The following is a 20,035-nucleotide window of genomic DNA, read 5'->3' as shown; positions in this document are numbered from 1 at the left end:
AGGAAAAGAGGAAGGCCAAAGGGGAGGATTATGGATGTGGTGAGGGAAGACATGCAGGTAGTTGGTTTGAAAGAGGCAGATGTAGAGGACATGTGGGGTATAGAGACGGATGGGTTAAATCCCCCTAATGGGAGCAGACGAAAGAAGAAGCTGTCTGGCTGACTCTACAGAGCACCGAACACCACAGGACAACCGGGTGCAAGAAAAGTTTTTCCCCCCAGGTAATCTACCTCACAAACACTTAAATACCACTTTTTTAAAAATTTACTTCAGTATTTTCTGTGCAATAATAATCTTTAGTATTTTTCTTTATAAAAATTTGCAATGACACTTTTTAAATATTTTATTTTTAATTTCTATCTTATTTATTATTTTTGAAGAAATGTGCAACAGGAAGCTTTTGTCATCAAAACAAATTAAGCAAGCAAGTGCAACCATACTTGGCATTAAAGCTCTTCTGGTTCTGATTCATGCCTTAATTGTAAACATTTAAAAAAAATAAAAAAAAACTTAGTCTGAGAGTGGACAGAAAGTATTGCTCTACAGTTAAAAAGCTGCCCGAGTGCAAAGAGTGAGAATCCCTTTGCTCGAGGGATTCACCATATAGCAAGATGTACAGTTACGTATATGCCTTTTTTCTGAGTGATAATGTCCTCCTGTTTGTCTCCCCCTGCCGGCTGCAAAACTTTCACTTGTACTTCACTACAACACTAATCATTGTTTCTGGAAGAGACTCAACACGACGCAACTGGATCAAATTCTGAGGTAAACTCTAATGCAAAGATTTAATTCGCTTTCTGACATAATGCTTTCTTTTGCGTCACCGTTGTTTGTCTGTCTGAAACTAATTAGTCGTCTATGAAGTCACACACGCTCCTAGAATCCGGCTGAAGTAACCCGGTGTGTTCCAACATCGCGGTGACGTCATGCTGAGACAGGACGCAGCACCATGCTTAGTATAAAAGACGCCTCAGGAGACATTTGTTATGATTCCTCTCATGAGACAACTAATAGAGGAAAGTGGTAGCAGATTTGCTTATTTTCCTGGGCATCATGATATTTCATCTGCTGATAATGACCCTGGTAGCATTCCCACTGTCCTCTAATGGTAAGACTTGAAGATTTTGCATAAATTTGCATGCTTTTACATTGCTTGAATGTTTGGACTAAGTTGATATTGCTTTAAGACAAGGCTATATTGTAAATTTTATTACAAGACATTGTCTACTTGTGCATGTATTGTACTTGTATTCCACTACATTCTGCATAAAACACTGTTTAGGGTTGTGGATATAGGAGAAACAAAGACCGGATGCATTGAGCAGAGTGCAGTTTATGTGGGCCAAAATACAACAGCATTGAAATTATTTTCCATCTAACAATAAAGCAGCAGTAATGCTGATTATATATAGTATTCCAGCTTTTATGACATTTTCTAATCTTCCTGAGAATGAGGTGAAAGCAGCAGATAAATCTAGACTGCAGCCAAATGAATCAAAACGTTTTGGTTTTGGTTAAAGTGGTGGAGTGTTTTTAGCAGGTTATATTGTTAGAATGATTTATCGCAAAAGTTGTATTAGAAATTGGAATGATGACAACGCAGAACATTGTTCAGCACATTATTCAGAATCACTTCCATGCACACAGATCATTGTTGTCCAGTGGAGGATGTGACTAGTGTCATTTAAAATGTTTTCTTCCTGCCAGGCTTATAAATATTATCTGAGGCATCCTTCAGAGTTGATTGCAAGCTCTGTTGTGGCTCATTTTCACTTTTACCTTTATTATTGCTTATATAGCATTATGCCATTATTTAGAATAAGCCTTTTCAGTTGAGATGCCCAAGTGTGGCTCTCACCCTTACATAAGATTCGCTATCAATCTGCATGTTGTAGTCCATGAACACAATTGAGTGTCAGACACTCAGCTGGAAAGCAGGATTAACTGAAACACTTGGCAATAATCAGGCATTCATGCTGCAGAGCAGAGACACTGGTGTGACATTGGAATGCATCACCCTAGTAGTTCAGTGATACGGGCTGAGAAATAATGACCCATTTATTCAGTGTCAAAAGCACTTTCTCAGACTTCATTTTAAATTGTGTTTGGGTTCAGAAGGTTTTATTGACCATGTTTCTCTAACTCTCTTTCTCTTAGGTGGAAAATGGACATATGATGGTAAGTAAAATTGTATATTATTGTGTTTGGTTCATCTATTACCCTATAAATACCATATACAGTGGCCTACAGATACAATCACTCTGGACAAGGGCATCTACTAAATGCCACAGATGTAAATACAGTAGTCTCAAAAGTCACCTAATTAGTTATAGAAGATGAAGCAGAATATACCATAAAAACTATGGATAAAAACCTTTTCCCATGTCATTTCATCCAATGACCTTACACGCACATATATATATATTTTTTTACATGAAATGCACAGTTTATATTGCATATAGTGTTTGGTTTATATTTAAAGATAGTGTTAGGTTATTGTTTATAGACACTATAAATGCAAGATTTATTTACCAAAGCTATTCTGGTTTACATTGTATAGTTAGTCAAGCAAATTGTCATTTCCCACTAATAGGCATGGCTATTATGTGACAGACTGTTTTCACTGTCATCTCTGCCTGTTATTACAGTGTGGACACATAGTGTTTGGTTATCTCTCACACAGGATTCCTTGAAAGCAAAGTTCTGTGTAGTTCTGTTTTCATAAGCATTATATATATATATATATATATATATATATATATATATATATATATATATATATATATATATATATATATATATATATAATGCAAAATATAATGCATATTTCATAAGCATTATAAGCTCATTGAGTATTTAGACTTAAGACAACATATTGAGCGGTTGTTGAATGTTTCTTTTGGGAAATGTATATCCTCTATAACGCTATAACTGGTCTTTTTATAGCTTTAAATGAATATGTGCTGTCGTATTGCAGTCAAGTCTGTCTGAGCACTGATTGTGTGTCTTTGAGGCCATATAGGTATATAGTTGTGGTGTTAGTCCATGTATGGAGATGACGAAGGCTTTAGTGGTATAAATGCCTGAAACACCATAAATTGGAATATGGGAATGTCATTAAATGTACATGTGGAAGTCTTGGAGGTCATTTACTGTACATGTTGATTACAAAGGTTAAAAAAAAGAACACACTTTGTGAAATGCTATTGGAGTGTCAAGCTACTATGTCCAATGTTATGTCCCTTTTTTTGTAAATGGCGCTTAAGAATAAATAAGTGGCAGTGACTCCACTATTGACTGGCACACTATGCCCAGCTAGTCTATTGTCTGAGTTACAGAGGATGTTTTCATGATAGTTAAAGATAAAATTGAATTTTAGGCTAGCACTATGTCTGATATTCAGGCTAACACTAAGCCACTATGCCACTATGCCCGACACACACTCTTCACACACTTATATACACTGTATATCTGTATTACCCTGATTAGGTCTAACAGATGTAACCTATTTATTTTCATTAATTTAATTTAATTTAATTTAATCAATGAAATTTGTGCCAATTTTAGCAATTACTCAATTTATTAAATATAATAAAAACTGTATTGAATTAATTTGATTTATTCTATTTTATTTTTAGATATTATATCTTTATAAAATATTCAAAAATATTATTTTATATATTATTTAACCAAGCAGGCAATTATATTTAAAATTGTTTTAAAAATGTAAACTGTTGATGTTCACAAATGTTAATAATAATCTTTGTTAATAAAAAGCAACTAACAATTTTATGTTTAGCAGTTTTTTAGACTAACTTAACGTTAACCGAAACGAGACTTAAAATCTGAGGGACTTACGGAACTGTGAACTTTGTGTACCATTACACCAATAATTAGTATGCAATGTAGTTTTCAGCCTGTGGGTTTTTGGCTATTACATACACTACAAGTCTTTATTGGCTTTGTGGTGAGACAGCTGCCACAGGTTTAAAAGTGATGACCTCTTTGCCAGAGAAGAGAGTTTGTCATATTATGGTGTCCAAACTAAATGTAGTTAATTTAGTAAATTCCTCTGCCTCTATACAACGGGCAAACCACAACAATATTTATTCTACTGGTTTTATGAAAAAAGCTGGATTTCAATATTTTTGTCTTATATATATATATATATATATATATATATATATATATATATATATATATATATATATATATATATATATAATTATTAATGTTGAAATTAAGCCAGGGTAATTCGTTCCTAGCCAATCAACTCCTTGAATGTCTGTTCCAAATCAAATTAAATCAAAGCAAAGCAAAACGGTTGCAGATAGCAAGTTGCCTTTTTTTCCTTCCACTAAAACACTTCAGGATCTTAATATTAATGGCTTGCGTATATTTTTGGGGGCGTTAAATGAACCATACACAAGCAGGGGAACTTCTACAAAGCAAAAGTTTGAAAACAATTATGTGACACTGGCACCTTTAACTTTATGAAAGGAGCAGTTATTTGTGGAACATAAATTCCAAAAACCTGAATGAGCTAACAAAATAGCAGTTAAGAGAAAAAGTACAGTCATGTATGTCAAAAGATATATTTAATTCTGGTTTACTACTGTTGGTTTTAGGTCCTGATGGAGAGCCTCGGTGGTCAAGGAATTATCCATACTGTGGAGGGGCATTCCAGTCCCCCATAAACTTCCAGCCTGAGCTGCTGAGATTTGACCCAGACCTGCTGCCCATTCAGCTGCAGGACTACAACTTGTCTAGCGAAGAGCAGCTGACCCTTAGCAACAATGGACACTCTGGTATAAGAGCTCTAAATATACAATACAATAAAGTACAGTACAATGCAAGACAAATTCATATCCAAATTTTCAATGACAAGAAATGGGTTTAAATAATGTGGGATTAGAAATTTTAGATCCACATTGTAGCACATAGCACACGATTACAGTATATCATATAGGTCTATATTTGACATACAATCGATATCAACATTAACATATTAATCAATTCCATTAAGTTCCATTACAATTTCTTTTTTTTGAAAAGTCCATAAATAGTATTTTATATATCACATAAAAAAAATTCATTTATATTTAATTGCCAGCAGTGGGCAAACTGTAATAGCTTTAAAAGCCTTTGACCAGCAAAACTTTCCAAGCTAAAAACTTACAGAGACGTGTCAGTCACAGTGCGGAGAATAGTCTTTCTTCTCGATCCACATATCTAGTTCAGCATAGAGACAATAACATTATTTATTTGTATGTTAGGCACAGCAATATTCTATAATTACCATCATATTAAGATAACCATCTATATGTGCAGAAACAACAGCCTTCTCATATTTTTAGTAAAGTATTGAGTATTCTTAGTTGTGACTCAGACACAAGCTAATCCTTTCAACAACAAAGTGTCTGCCATCTCTTAAATACGTTGATCTCATTTTTGGTTGTATATTAAGTTTAAAGCATAATTATAACCCTGGTAACCTTGGTTAAGCAAAGAAATAGTACCACATAAGCAACAGGATTATATGTTGATCCTAATTGCATGCTTTGTTTGAATGTTTACTTTGCAAATTGTTACTTTTGTGTATTCTCTTTGAACTTGGACATTTTCTAATCAGGAATCATATATTCTATAATATTTGCACATACAAGCTGTGGCTATTAACACCGTCCTCAACTGCTTAGAATAGACAGGTGTTTGTGGTGTTAATAGGAGAGATCCTGATCTCACGGCAACCTTGCGATTTTACTGGCACTTATGTTATGGCTGACTGGAGAGACACCAAGCTTATCAGTGTATCAGACATTATAATTTTTTTTTACTTTTTTACCAACGATTGTGTACTATTTTGGAGCTCCTTTTCTTATACATTGACACATACCTTTAGTGACATCATTACATATAATCTATGTGAGTCAGGTCTAAAGTGTGTGTTTGTGTATAATAACCACAGTGCAGCTGTCTCTGCCATCGCGGATGCATCTCTCTGGTCTGCCCCATCGCTACTCAGCAGCTCAGCTTCACTTCCACTGGGGCTCCTCCAACACACCGACTGGCTCTGAACACACCATCAATGGCAAGCAGTTCGCAGCTGAGGTGACCGACTAATCTCGGTTTTTCTAATGGCATACACCTATTCGTATAGGCAAAAAGAGCTTCAGGTTCATGCTTACTTTATAATTGACACCACATGTGGTGTCTGGTCTTGCAGCATGGATTCCTTCACAACCCATGCTTATATTTTACCCAACAGAATATGTAACATTCTGATTTTAGGCCTACAGACATTTGCAATTTAGGGCTGAGAAAACACATGCAATTTAGGACTGAGAAAGCACATGCATATCTTTATCTCAGAAACAGTGAGGCACCACGGCTGCCTTAAAAAAAAGGTTGCCTACAGTGCTTATGATATTTGACATTGCATTGGGGAAAGTTAATTAGGAATAGCTAAAACTAGTATTTGGGACACCACTTGGATATCTGGTTGTACTCAGGCATGAACAAGAGCATCTGTGTCATCCTCAAGTACATCTCGAAGCAGGACAAATTATGTCTTTTTGGGATCTTGGCCCTGTCTTTTCAACTAAAATCATAGGAATCCAGTAATTTGTGGCTTTTTCACTGGATATGTTTGCCTCTAACTAGTTTCTTAGGATGGTCCATGGAAAAACTTCATGGCGACAATAATTTCAAATGAGCAGCTTACTAAATTAGTGGATTTCCCGAAGTTTTCTGAAGTTTGCATTTTAGACAACTAAATATTACAATGTATGGTAAGAAAAAAAACGTCTCTTACAGTTATTTTACATTTTTTCAAATCCTAATTCATCAGGATTAATTTGTCTATTTTCAGCTTTCTGTGGTATACACTTCTTTTTTTAACTGTTCACTGGATAATTAAGCCCACTTAGCCAACATGAATAATTCTTTATTAAACCTCTGAGCATGTTTTATTTTGATTTTTTTGTGCTTAATGAAAAATAAAAATAAAATTCCTAAATGTTCTTATTTTACAAGGAATGTAATGTCAGTAAATACACCAAATGCATTAGGTAATATGTAGTGTACCAGGAAAAGATGGGTTTGTTCCATGTTTTCCTCTGGTTATCTCAGATGCATTTGGTGCACTTCAATTCTGCCAAGTATCACAATATCTCCCAAGCAGTGGACAAGTCTGATGGCCTTGCTGTGCTGGGTGTTTTTATTGAGGTGAGCTGATATTCTAGAGAAAAAAATTACTTTTTTGTAAAGGTTTAAAATTGCTGCATTTTAAAGTTTTTTTTGTTTTTGTTTTTTAATGAAGGTGGGAGAATTCAATCCTGCTTTTGACCGGTTTCTCAAATTTATTAAAGGCATTAAATATAACGGTATATTTTTTTCTTTTTTAATTTACAAAGTATTGCAGTAGTATTTATAGTATTTAGAGGTTGTAATGATATAATCTACTGCAATTACGTTCAGGTTGAAGCTCATATTTGCTCTCATTGGACGTGACAGGTCAGAAATTGCAGGTGGCAGGATTTAACATTCGGGAGCTGCTTCCTACTCGTCTGGATGAGTACTACCGCTACGATGGTTCTCTTACCACTCCACCCTGCTACCCCAGTGTGCTCTGGACAGTGTTCAGGAATCCAGTCAGCATCTCTCTCAGACAGGTACAACCACATAAACCAAACACACCCACACTTAACTACTAAGTGCAAAGGTTTTTCAACTTTTTACTTAATACTGTAATTACACAGTTGAAAGACAGATAAACAGAATAAACAGGAACATTGAAACAAAAATATTTGTTGATTGTAAGCATCACAAAGAATGCAGTTAAGCTGATTTAACTAACTCTTAAATAAACACTTTGAACATAAACCTCTTTATAATTTATATATAGCATAGACCATTCAACATTATTACCGTTGCATTCGTTTTCAGCTATAAAACCATTACAGCCAACATTTAATTAATGCTATGTTTTTGTTCTTGTCATGTTTTTACAGTATTTGGCTTTAGCCACTGCTCTATTATCTTCTCATCCTCAAGAAGCAGCTACAGTTCCTCTGGTTGGGAATTACCGTAAGCCCCAGCAAATGGACAGCAGAGTGGTTCTGGCCTCCTTTCAGCAGAGTGAGTACAGCATGGGATAGTTACTTAGTTACTTTGAGAGACTTATGGTTAATTGTTTTTTTTAATGAGTGTATGATGAATTGCTTGTTTTAATATGAGGATGTGGCATTAAATGGGTTATTGAAATGCTATTGACTTGTTCCAAGGCATGTCTACTTTATTTACTGCTACTTTGATGCTATAAATCTGACTGCAGATTTATATTTTACTTTCTTGTATTCTTTGTCAAAAAGCTTCATTTTACATTTGGATTAAAATGATGCCCTACAATTAAATGCCTCCACGAATAAACTGCTTTTAACCACGAGTATGCTCTAAAGGCTGTATGCTCAAAATAAGTGCATGTAGTGATCCAGAGGTAAAAAGCTTTATTACGGTGGCATGATGAAAGATGCATTAATTCATGGCTACTGAATTCTTGGTGTCTTTGCCAGTTTTGCAAATGAAGATGTGCATTATATACATATCTCATTTTCACTTGGTGCTTCTGGTGCTAATTCTTATTCTTTACATATTCCCGCTTTCTTTTGAAGCTTAATTTTGTGATTATGTGAAAACATGATCAGTCTGCAGCACGCCTGCTTTTGCAACCTACATACATGTTATACGGACATACGTAGCTTGAAAAAGCCTTTACAGCTGACGTTTGACCTTCTTTGAACCTGTGTGTGGTGCAGGCTGGGGACTGCATGGTACCACTTCAGTGGCATCTCCCATGCAAAGGAGGCTGGTCATCCAACACTTAATTAATGGAGACCTTGCAGATCTTGCAGATGAAGGACTTCATCATCTTTTACCTAAACTCCTAAGAAAAAACTGGGCTGTTAAAAAGTGGAGGAACAATCCTAATCAACAGCCTTTGGGCCAGTCTACTGAGAAACATCAAAAGAACAAGGGGCTCAACGTCACCAGAAATAATCCATCAGTCTGGAGAAACACTCATGGAAGGTCCTACATGGGGATGTCTGCTATAAATGATGATGCATTGTGTTTTATATCCATGGAAAAAAACGTATCTGTTTGGGTCACAAAACATCATGCAGATGCTCAGATGATCCAAGCTCTAAGAAAAGCAGTGTTTCCAGATCTGAACCTGAAGAGCTACTTAAACTGCAGGTCTGATTTGGATTTGCTAACAATCAGACACCTTCTTCGTTCCAGACCCACTGATGAGGCAAATGAGCTGGATCAGGCCCTTACAAAAGCGAGTCAGGGACATAAGCAGAAGCCTATGACACAGTACCAGGGCTCAGCACTGACCAAGATATCAGGGCAAACCCAAGCTGCTGTCCTGAAGAACAGCCACAACATGGTGCCTACTAATCACAGACTGCAGCCTGTGGAGTGGGAGGATTAAAACCCCACCGAAGCTATAAACACAGGCTGCATAGCACATTATAATAGTCATCAAAGGCCTTGTAACATGCAGGGTCTAAATATTTAGTTCTTATAAAAAAAAAAACTGTTTATTTAACCAGAGTTTTAGTAGTAATTTATGATACATGGGTTTATGGGATTGGGATATAAATTGTACTTTTGCATGGACACAGTGAAAACAACAAATGGCAGAATTAGACAATTGATGCTTTACATATTTATTTTACAAATAGAAGTTTACATATTTATAATGTACAGGTATGGCTTATCATTTAAAACAAATCCTTCCATTAAACATTTGTGTGATGTTGGTACGAGAAATACGTTGGGTATAATTATTGAGCACCTCATGTGGCAGACAATTATTTACTTACTAGGAAGTATGTACAGAACACATAAAAAGATTTTAAGCCAAAACATCAACAAAAGAAATCACAGAATATGGTTCTTTCCTGGCAAGAAGATATTTTTGTATTTTATTGGGTTAAGTTCTGTATTATTTGTGTCACAATAATTACATAGTAAAGCAATTATAGTCATACAAAGAGGAAAACTGTAGCTAAAGAAATTCTGTGTTTTCTGTCTTGGATAGCTTTAGATGTGGGTTTAGACCAAAGAAAAAAACACAAAAAAATTATATATTGTGAATTGCATCATGTGTAGAAGAAAAACAATAAAGCACTTAAACTGCATGTGTTGCAATTTATTAAATTTTTATTTTTTCCTCATGCTTTTTTACTTTTGTTTTTACATTTTATCTTTATAGGATATATGTTGTACATGAGGTGTTGTGAGTCCTATGTTTAATTATGTTTCACATAATCAAAATTATTACACACTGTAGCCTATTTTTCTGCATGCTCCTCTTTTGTTAAAGTGTTTTCTTCTTTCTGTTTTACTAAGGTGACTTTACTTGGAGCTGGGGTATGTAATATGCAATGTTCTCTGCCTTCTCTCTCACTGTACTGACATCCTTATCCGTAGTGACCTGCAAGACCTTTTACACTGTTTGTTTATATGATGTATGAGGCAATTAAGGGATGCCTTACCACTAACTGTTCATCTGGTATTGTAACATTCATCGTTATTCCAAAGCATTACTAATATAATATTTTACTTGCTTAAGTGTGTATATACAAGACCACAGTGGCTTCAGGGGTTTGCATGGTTCACTCACATCTCAGTGTTTACATGCCATCATAACGTTTGCTTGTGACAAGTGGTGTTTATCATGTGGCTAGCTCAGACAGTATTACCATCACATTAAGAACCACTAACATGGTCAAGTTTATTCACAGATTATTATAAACAGTTTGAGGACTCTACAAATGATACACTTACGACAGTGAGGTCAGTAGCACAAGGTGCCAATCAGCAAACCCTTTTTAAATCCACTCAGTGATGTTCAAAGCCAATTTGTTTACAGGTACACAATGACTTAAGTATATGCCTTATAATCGAAATAAATCTCATGTTTGTTGTGTTGCTTAAATAATTGTATACAAAGAAACTTTATTTAAAACAGGTTCCACTTGGCCCCCATCAAAGTAACCAAGTTGACAGTTTATTTTGGTTAAAACAACCCATCCAGATGGAATATGTAGTGATATAAGAAAAGATTTATGTATAAACTCCATTTGTGAGTACTTATAAAAAGTTATCTTGAACGTCTACCCCTGTTATAGACACACAAACTTGAACTCACAGGAAACTAATTAGTATTGATTGGGAACATTTAATATCCAAAGTTACATAATTATGTAATGTCATGTTACTCATGATGTCAGGTTTGTTAGAAATCGCTATTGGACAACTTTTTGAAAAGGTTTCAGGCTTTAGTTAAAAAAAAAACAACAACTCAGAATACTGTAAAATCCATATAGTGCCCATACGTACCTTTCATAGTTTGGTTATTCATTCTTCCTCATTTATCCTGGTGTAAAATACACCCTGAATAGGACACAATAGATCTTTTATAGGGTGCCAATCACGCACATCACACTTAGATTTTTTGAAAGGTGGAAATAAACTACTTAGACAGTAATTTTTCAGTAAATTCACTTCAAGTTGTAATTCTTAGAAAATGTTAGTTCAATTAATTGCATGTGATGAGTGTGTTTATTTTCTCACTTTCTGTGTAGACAAACGTTTTCTGTTGGATGAATGAGTCATGATCACATGGACTGTTTTATTTGAGCCTCATCTGATCTTGTATAAATGATTACCACTGTAAATAATTAATATCTAACTGTTCTGTCTGTTCCATCTGTTATAATGGGCTTTAAAATAGACATGTGTGTGAAAAGCTAGACTGCCTTCCTATGCAAAACCATTCATAAAATGCACTCTTATGCTCTTAAATTTATATTTATTTAACTTGAAAAGTATAAAATATTTGTAACAGAAATATTAGTTACATTAATTTACTATGAGCATAACAATGAGTGTCAAATAGCACTGCTTCATTGTATGTATTTTTTATTGTTTCCAATATATTTGACTTTATTTGTATATACAGTATAGGGTGCCTAAACACTTCATTAGGATACTAAACATATACTTATATCTGGTCCTCACTTTACATACTGAAACACACTTCACTCTCTTGTCATTCATTCATTTTCTCCCTCTTATCCGTAATTCGGGTCGCGGGGGCAGCAGTCTAAGCAGACCCCCGCCTTCGACTGCTGCCCAATCCTCACAGCACTGTCCCTTACGGTCCCTCCTGCAGGTGGTGAGCCCACGGGAAGACTCTCTTGTCATGATGTCTGAAAAATGTATACCCTCATACACTCACATTAACTATTCTTACAGGTGCTATATTTGTTTTTATTTTGCTGGCATCTGGGTTGGGGATCCTGAGCATCATCACATTCATTTGTTGTTTTTTAAAGAAAAGGTAAAGTTAAAATATATTTATTATCTTGCTTGTTGCAAAAACCCAATTGTGTAATTAACAAATATTTAACAAGAAGTAACTGAAACTAATACCACCAAAATCCACAAGTTTTACAAAATGAGACATGGCCCAAATAATCAGTAACTAATGCAATATTTTGTAAAGTTGTCTGCCTTTATGTTTGTAAAACTATAAACACTTAATATTGGCTACCAACAGGTACAAACTACATAAATGTCTATTTATTTTGCTTAATTTAATACAAAATAATAAATTAAATATCCTAGTAAAAAAAGGTATAGTGACGAGGATGGACAAGATTAGAAATTAGTTTATTAGAGGGACAGCACATGTAGGACGTTTTGGGACAAGGTGAGGGAGGTGAGATTGAGATGGTTTGGACATGTGCAGAGGAGGGACATGGGGTATATTGGTAGGAGAATGCTGAGCATGGAGCAGATGTAGAGGACAGAGTAGTATAGAGATGGCTGCTCCCTTGGTGTGGATCATCCATCTCTATACTACTCTGTCCTCTACATCTGCACTTTTTTAAACCAACTACCTGCATGTCTTCCTTCACCACATCCGGTAAACCTCCTCTTTGGCCTTTCTCTTTTCCTCCTTCCTGATGGCTCCATGCTCAGCATTCCATGCAAGAAGAAGAAGAAAAAAAAGGTATAATGATATTGTTATACCCAAATTTGAATATGGGGCTAATATGAAAAAACACTCTTTCGAAAAACTTACTGTGATAGAAATAGGACAAAATGGATGGAAAACCAAGTGTGTTCATTCTAATACATATTTTTGTCATTTACGCATTATTGTCTCTTGATCAAAGTGCTCTATAAAGGGCAAGACAAAACCAAAATAAAAAAAGAAATACATGCATTTTAAACAAAATACAATCCATTTGTAAGAACAAAAGCTAATATTTCAACCTAACCTAAAGAATTAAAATAATTAATGTATTTTACTTTTAAAGTTCACTTTAATATATATTATATATAAAATAAACATCTAAAATAAAATAAAACAGCAAGTAATAATAATAATAATAATAATGACATTCAATGTATTAAATGCATGTATTACAGACATGCAAATGTATTAGTTGCTATACTTTGTCTGTACATCTCAAGTAAAAGTAAGTATGAAGCAACACATTAGAGAATGGTGAACTCAAAATAGCAGATAGACAGTGCTAAACATCAAAATGTTTCACACAGCTTTTTCACTAAATTAAACTTCGATTTGTGTCAGGAAATCTATTAATTACTGACAATTAATTTTCTAATATTTTTTAGAAGGCATGAATTAGAAATTACTAAATCACATTACTTAATCACAAATTAAAACTTTAATAAGTGGAGTACTATGCAATGTTAAATTTAAGGATGTGTGTCTTTAAAGGCTGACCAAGCAAACATAAAAGCTGATGGATGCAAGAAATTGGAGGGAAAAGAGAGAAGCACCGGCATGTAATTCAGTATTTCCTAACCCACATCTGAAGACCTGGGCAATGATGTATCTGCAAAATTATACCTTTGAAAAGTATACATGAACCCAGAACTCTAAGAAGAACACCATAAATCTTTTATATTTGTGCTCCTGACCTTTAGTTAAGGGTCCCAGGATGGGTGGTTGCATTTATATGTATATATTAGGGTTGTTAATATATTAAAATATTTTATTGCGATTAATCACATTACTGTCATGAGTTAACTTGTGATTAATCGCAACTTAATCGCACATTTTCATCTGTTTAAATGTACTTCAAATGAATACTTTTCAAGTTCAATCAACATGGGCATGGACAAATATGGATGCTTTATACAAATGTATATTCATTATTAGTGAAACCATACTTAACTTTTAAAAAAAAAAAAATATTGATGCAAATGTTTTAAAGTAATTATGGAGTTTTAAATGATGTAAATCATCAGGACACCAAACAGAACTTTTGCCATGTTTCTACACAGACGGCTCTAATTGCTGGATGTGTGCATCATGATAGATTTTGGTGCATATATATTTATGTATATATACTATATTGCCAAAAGTGTTCGCTCACCCAACAAAATCATTGATGTCAGGTGGTCCAATCACTTCCATGATTAGATCTGGGCATGCAGACCGCTTCTACAAACATTTGTGAAAAAAAATGGAAGAAGAATCTAAGGAGCTCAGTGAATTCCAGTATGGTACCATGATAGGATGCCACCTGTGCAATAAGTCGAGTTGTGAAATTTCCTCGCTATTAAATATTCCACAGTCAACTCTAGTGGTATTATAACAAAGTGGAAGCAATTGGGAACAACAGCAAATCCAACCACAGAGTGTTAAGCCATGTAAAATCACAGAGCGGGTCAGCAGATGCTGCGGCGCATAGTGCACAGAGACTGACAACTTTCTGCAGAGTCAATAGCTACAGACCTCCAAACTTCATGTGGCCTTCAGATTAACTGAAGAACAGTGCGTAGAGAGCAATATGGAATGGGTTTCCATGGTACAAGCAGCTCCATCAAAGCCTTACATCACCAAGTGCAATGCAAAGCAACTAAAGCACTGGAGTGACGAATTACGCTTCACCATCCTTCAATTCGATGGATGAGTTTGGGGTTGGCAGTTGCCAGGAGAACGATACTTGTCTGACTGTATTGTGGAAAGTGTAAAATTTGGTGGAGGGGGGTTGTGGGAATGTTTTTTCGGAGTTGCGCTTAGCCCCTCAGTTCCAGTGAAAGGAACTCTTAATGCTTCAGCATACCAAGACATTTTGGACAATTCATGCTCCCAACTTTGTGGGAACAGTTTGGGGATGGCCTGTTCCTGTTCTAACATGACTATGTACCAGTGCAAAAATCAAGGCCCATAAAGACATGGATGAGTGAGTTTGGTGTGGAAGAACTTAACTGGCCTGCACAGAGTCCTGACCTCAACCCGATATAGCACCTTTGGGATGAATTAGAGGCGATCCAGGCCTTTTCATTCAACATCAATGTCTGACCTCACAAATGTGTTTCTGGAAGAATGGTCAAAAATTCCCATAAACACACTCCTAAATCTTGTGAAAAGCCTTCTCAGAAGAGTTGAAAGGGAAAATAGCTGCAAAGGGTAGGCAAACATCATATTAAACCCTATGACTTAAGAATCGGATGTCACTCAAATAAATTTGCATGTGAAAGCAGGCGAGCCAAGACATTTGGCAAAATAGTTTGTATATATAAACATGCATGGATCGCTTTTTCTTGGTCAAGCTTTCTTCTCTGCACATTCCAACATGAACTTCTCCCTTTGATTTATTTTTTGAACAAGGCTGCCCAAACCAAAAAAGCCAACATAATTCTGTGTGGGGATAGACTGGGAAATGTTTCACGCAATATAGCCTCTTTATAAGTATGGGGTTAGAAGAGATTATCCTGTCATTTACGGCATTCGTTTGCTACAGCAATCACACATACATAGTTAGAAGTGCTTTTCCAGCAGTGCATGTCAGGTGTAGACATGGTATATCCTTCATCTGTGGGCGGTTTTCTTAAGATCGTGGCATTTATGTCTCTCCATCCTTCCAGACATAGGTAGTGGAAAAACGCAGCCACTGTTCGCGTACATTGTGGTTCACTGTTAATCTGAGGTGGCGTGAGACGGGTAGTTAGGTCGGTTCCACCCAGTGTTTAGTATCGTGCAGCTCTGTCGATTAGAATAATGAAAGGGCACTATGCTTCATGCAAATAAAGCACAATTCATTCCCACTGAACGTTGCACAGAAATGCCTCATTGTTTCTTAGGCTGCACGTGGGTTCACCTTTGACCTCACTGTCCCCGAAAAATCACAAGACAAATTCCCATGCACTCTCATTGATCTTTCATGTAGACTGCACCTCGACAGCACTAAGTGAAAGCTGTTCATGGTTTCTATGGGTAAAAAGCAATACTGATTGCTTATCAGATGTAACTTGTTCTATTTTATTATACTCAACAAAATAAAAGCATTTAACAGTATTTTTTTCTTTTTATCTTGTAGCACTGACATATTTGCCAAATGTTGGATTTGATGCATATTACATGTGTTAACCCACAACACAAAATGCACTGTGCATTCCTTTCATTTAAATTATTCAAGTCCAGAGAATATGCTATGTATTTCCTGAAGGTTTTTACATGTAAATGTTATTACCAAACAGTATGTGTTTTTGTGTGTAAACGTCTTGATCAGAATTATAAATACACTGTGAAATGTTTAGTAAAATGCTGTTATTGTAAAATTTTATTATTTCCATAATGGTTGCATTTGTTCTGCACTGTATGATGTACAAGATAAATATATAGTGGAACTGTTCATATATAGTTTACCAGTAGTTTACAGGCTTATCGTGAAGGCCAAAAAAAAACTTGCCGTACTGAGAAACTGTTCAAAAAGCACTCATGGTTTATTTTTTATGCACCATAAATGTACAGCCAATAGAAGACCTTGTTAGAACAACAGGAAATAGATATAAAATAAAGGTCTATTTAAGTTGCATTTGATCACATAAACAAATCAGTAATAATGGAATGGTGAGAACCTGCTTTATAGTGACACGAAGATGACTGCAAAAACTGGAGACATTACCTACATCCCTGTGGCAAATTCAAAGTAAACAAACAACAACAAAATATCAGTCATGCATGTTACAGAACATACATAAACTGAGTTTAAAACAGGACATTGAGTTTTTTTAGACCACAAGACGAGTGTCAAAGAACACTGATGTCACATTGTTAACTTCCATGTTGTTATGAAACATTGAACATGGGGTAGGCTAATAAACTATATCGCTTGTGGCAGTGTGTCAGCGTAATGGGTGCTTTGCTATAACACATTCTTATGTCCTTTATTTCAAAGTGGATGGAAAAACCCAGAAGTGTAAAAAGATTCGGAAAGAGCAAATGAGGCTACTGTGCAAAAGACCTGGCTCTGATTACATTACTCTGTCCCACATTTTACACTCATATTACAAATATGGAACTAACCATTAGCCTTAAAATGAGTTTTTAATGACCAACCCACCATTCTTTAAGCAGTTCTCTGTAGACATTAAAAGGGTAAGAAACTTATGTCATCTGTGCTTTTACAGTGACCTTCTCTGACTTAAATGGTCTGAAAAGGATGCAGAAATAAAGGAAGTGAGGTATACAGAAATTGAAATGACCTCCTCTGTGCAACCAAAACGTCTGTGTTTATAATTTTTTAAAAAGTCAAATGAATTAAAACATACACACACACACACACACACACACACACACACACACACACACACACACACACACATTATATATATATATATATATATATATATATATATATATATATATATATATATATATATATATACAGTGAGGAAAATAAGTATTTGAACACCCTGCTATTTTGCAAGTTCTCCCACTTAAAAATCATGGAGGGGTCTGAAATTGTCATTGTAGGTGCATGTCCACTGTGAGAGACATCATCTAAAAAAAAAAAAAAATCCAGAAATCACAATATATGATTTTTAAACTATTTATTTGTATGATACAGCTGCAAATAAGTATTTGAACACCTGTCTATCAGCTAGAATTCTGACCCTCAAAGACCTGTTAGTCTGCCTTTAAAATGTCCACCTCCACTACATTTATTATCCTAAATTAGATGCACCTGTTTGAGGTCATTAGTGAGGAAAATAAGTATTTGAACACCCTGCTATTTTGCAGGTTTTCCCACTTAGAAATCATTGAGGGGTCTGAAATTGTCATCGTAGGTGCATGTCCACTGTGAGAGACATAATCTAAAAAAAAAATCCAGAAATCACAATGTATGATTTTTAACTATTTATTTGTATGATACAGCTGCAAATAAGTATTTGAACACCTGAGAAAGTCAATGTTAATATTTGGTACAGTAGCCTTTGTTTGCAATTACAGAGGTCAAACGGTCCCTGTAGTTTTTCACCAGGTTTGCACACACTGCAGGAGGGATTTTGGCCCACTCCTCCACACAGATCTTCTATAGATCAGTCAGGTTTCTGGCCTGTCGCTGAGAAACACGGAGTTTGAGCTCCCTCCAAAGATTCTTTATTGGGTTTAGGTCTGGAGACCTAAAGTGCTTCTAACAGAGCCACTCCTTGATTATCCTGGCTGTGTGCTTCGGGTCATTGTCATGTTGGAAGACCCAGCCTCGGCCCATCTTTAATGCTCTAACTGAGGGAAGGAGGTTGTTCCCCAAAATCTCGCAATACATGGCCCCAGTCATCCTCTTTTATTACAGTGCAGTCGCCCTGTCCCATGTGCAGAAAAACACCCCCAAAGCATGATGCTACCACCCCCATGCTTCACAGTAGGGATGGTGTTCTTGGGATGGTACTCATCATGCTTCTTCCTCCAAACACGTTTAGTGGAATTATGACCCAAAAGTTCTATTTTGGTCTCATCTTACCACATGACTTTCTCCCATGACTCCTCTGGATCATCCAAATGGTCATTGGCAAACTTAAGATGTGCCTGGACATGTGCTGGTATAAGCAGGGGAACCTTCCGTGCCATGCATGATTTCAAACCATGACGTCTTAGTGTATTACCAACAGTAACCTTGGAAACGTGGTCCCAGCTCTTTTCAGGTCATTGACCAGCTCCTCCCGTGTAGTTCTGGGCTGATTTCTCACCTTCCTTAGGATCATTGAGACCCCATGAGGTGAGATCTTGCATGGAGCCCCAGTCCGAGGGAGATTGACAGTCATGTTTAGCTTCTTCCATTTTCTAATGATTGCTCCAACAGTGGACCTTTTTTCACCAAGCTGCTTGGCAATTTCCCCGTAGCCCTTTCCAGCCTTGTGGAGGTGTACAATTTTGTCTCTAGTGTCTTTGGACAGCTCTTTGGTCTTGGCCATGTTAGTAGTTGGATTCTTACTGATTGTATGGGGTGGACAGGTGTCTTTATGCAGCTAACGACCTCAAACAGGTGCATCTAATTTAGGATAATAAATGTAGTGGAGGTGGACATTTTAAAGGCAGAATAACAGGACTTTGAGGGTCAGAATTCTAGCTGATAGACAGGTGTTCAAATACTTATTTGCAGCTGTATCGTACAAATAAATAGTTTAAAAAATATATATTGTGATTTCTGGATTTTTTTTTTTAGATTATGTCTCTTACAGTGGACATGCACCTACGATGACAATTTCAGACCCCTCCATGATTTCTAAGTGGGAGAACTTGCAAAATAGCAGGGTGTTCAAATACTTATTTTCCTCACTGTATATATATATATATATATATATATATATATATATATATATATATATATATATATATATATATATATATATATACACCCCCAAACAAAATTAGAGAACAATGTATTAACATTTGAACAATTCTGAAATAATGTCATCTTCACTGCTTAACAGTTGAAGGAGTTTTTGTCCTGTCTATTTCCTAATTTCCTTGATTATCTGTCAACCCCTATTTAACTGGCAGCCTAACTTCCAGTTTCACTGACTCTGCAAGATGGTGGGCCGTTCTAAAGTGACTGAAAGCCTCCGACAGCAGGTTGTCCAGATGAAGCCAAAGGGACGACCCTATCAGCCATAGCAAGACAAGTTGGTC

General features: G+C 35.8%; 1 protein-coding gene across 4 annotated transcripts; it reads left to right on the top strand.

Moving 5' to 3' along the window:
- The first annotated feature begins 679 nt into the window (after window positions 1–679).
- ca12 (carbonic anhydrase XII) lies at window positions 680–11,397 on the top strand. Of its 4 annotated transcripts, none has more exons than XM_083547269.1 (10): window positions 702–765; window positions 853–1,108; window positions 2,158–2,178; window positions 4,629–4,808; window positions 5,969–6,111; window positions 7,132–7,227; window positions 7,322–7,385; window positions 7,516–7,673; window positions 8,013–8,139; window positions 10,420–11,397. In XM_083547269.1, the coding sequence occupies exons 2-10, from the start codon at window positions 1,054–1,056 to the stop codon at window positions 10,446–10,448; spliced, it is 873 nt and encodes a 290-aa protein (XP_083403395.1). In that variant the 5' UTR covers window positions 702–765; window positions 853–1,053; the 3' UTR covers window positions 10,449–11,397. The 4 variants fall into 4 exon arrangements, with proteins under 4 accessions (XP_083403394.1, XP_083403395.1, XP_083403393.1 ...); XM_083547267.1 differs by lacking the exon at window positions 10,420–11,397 and adding an exon at window positions 8,817–10,208; XM_083547268.1 differs by lacking the exons at window positions 853–1,108; window positions 10,420–11,397 and adding an exon at window positions 8,817–10,208 and having other exon boundaries at window positions 680–765.
- Window positions 11,398–20,035: the final 8,638 nt, after the last annotated feature.

Source organism: Silurus aristotelis (genome assembly GCF_946808225.1).
Source record: "Silurus aristotelis genome assembly, chromosome: 7".
In the NCBI taxonomy this organism is placed as follows: Eukaryota; Metazoa; Chordata; class Actinopteri; order Siluriformes; family Siluridae; genus Silurus; species Silurus aristotelis.
Note: the sequence above shows the minus strand (reverse complement) of the source record. Positions and strands in the feature narration are given on the sequence as shown.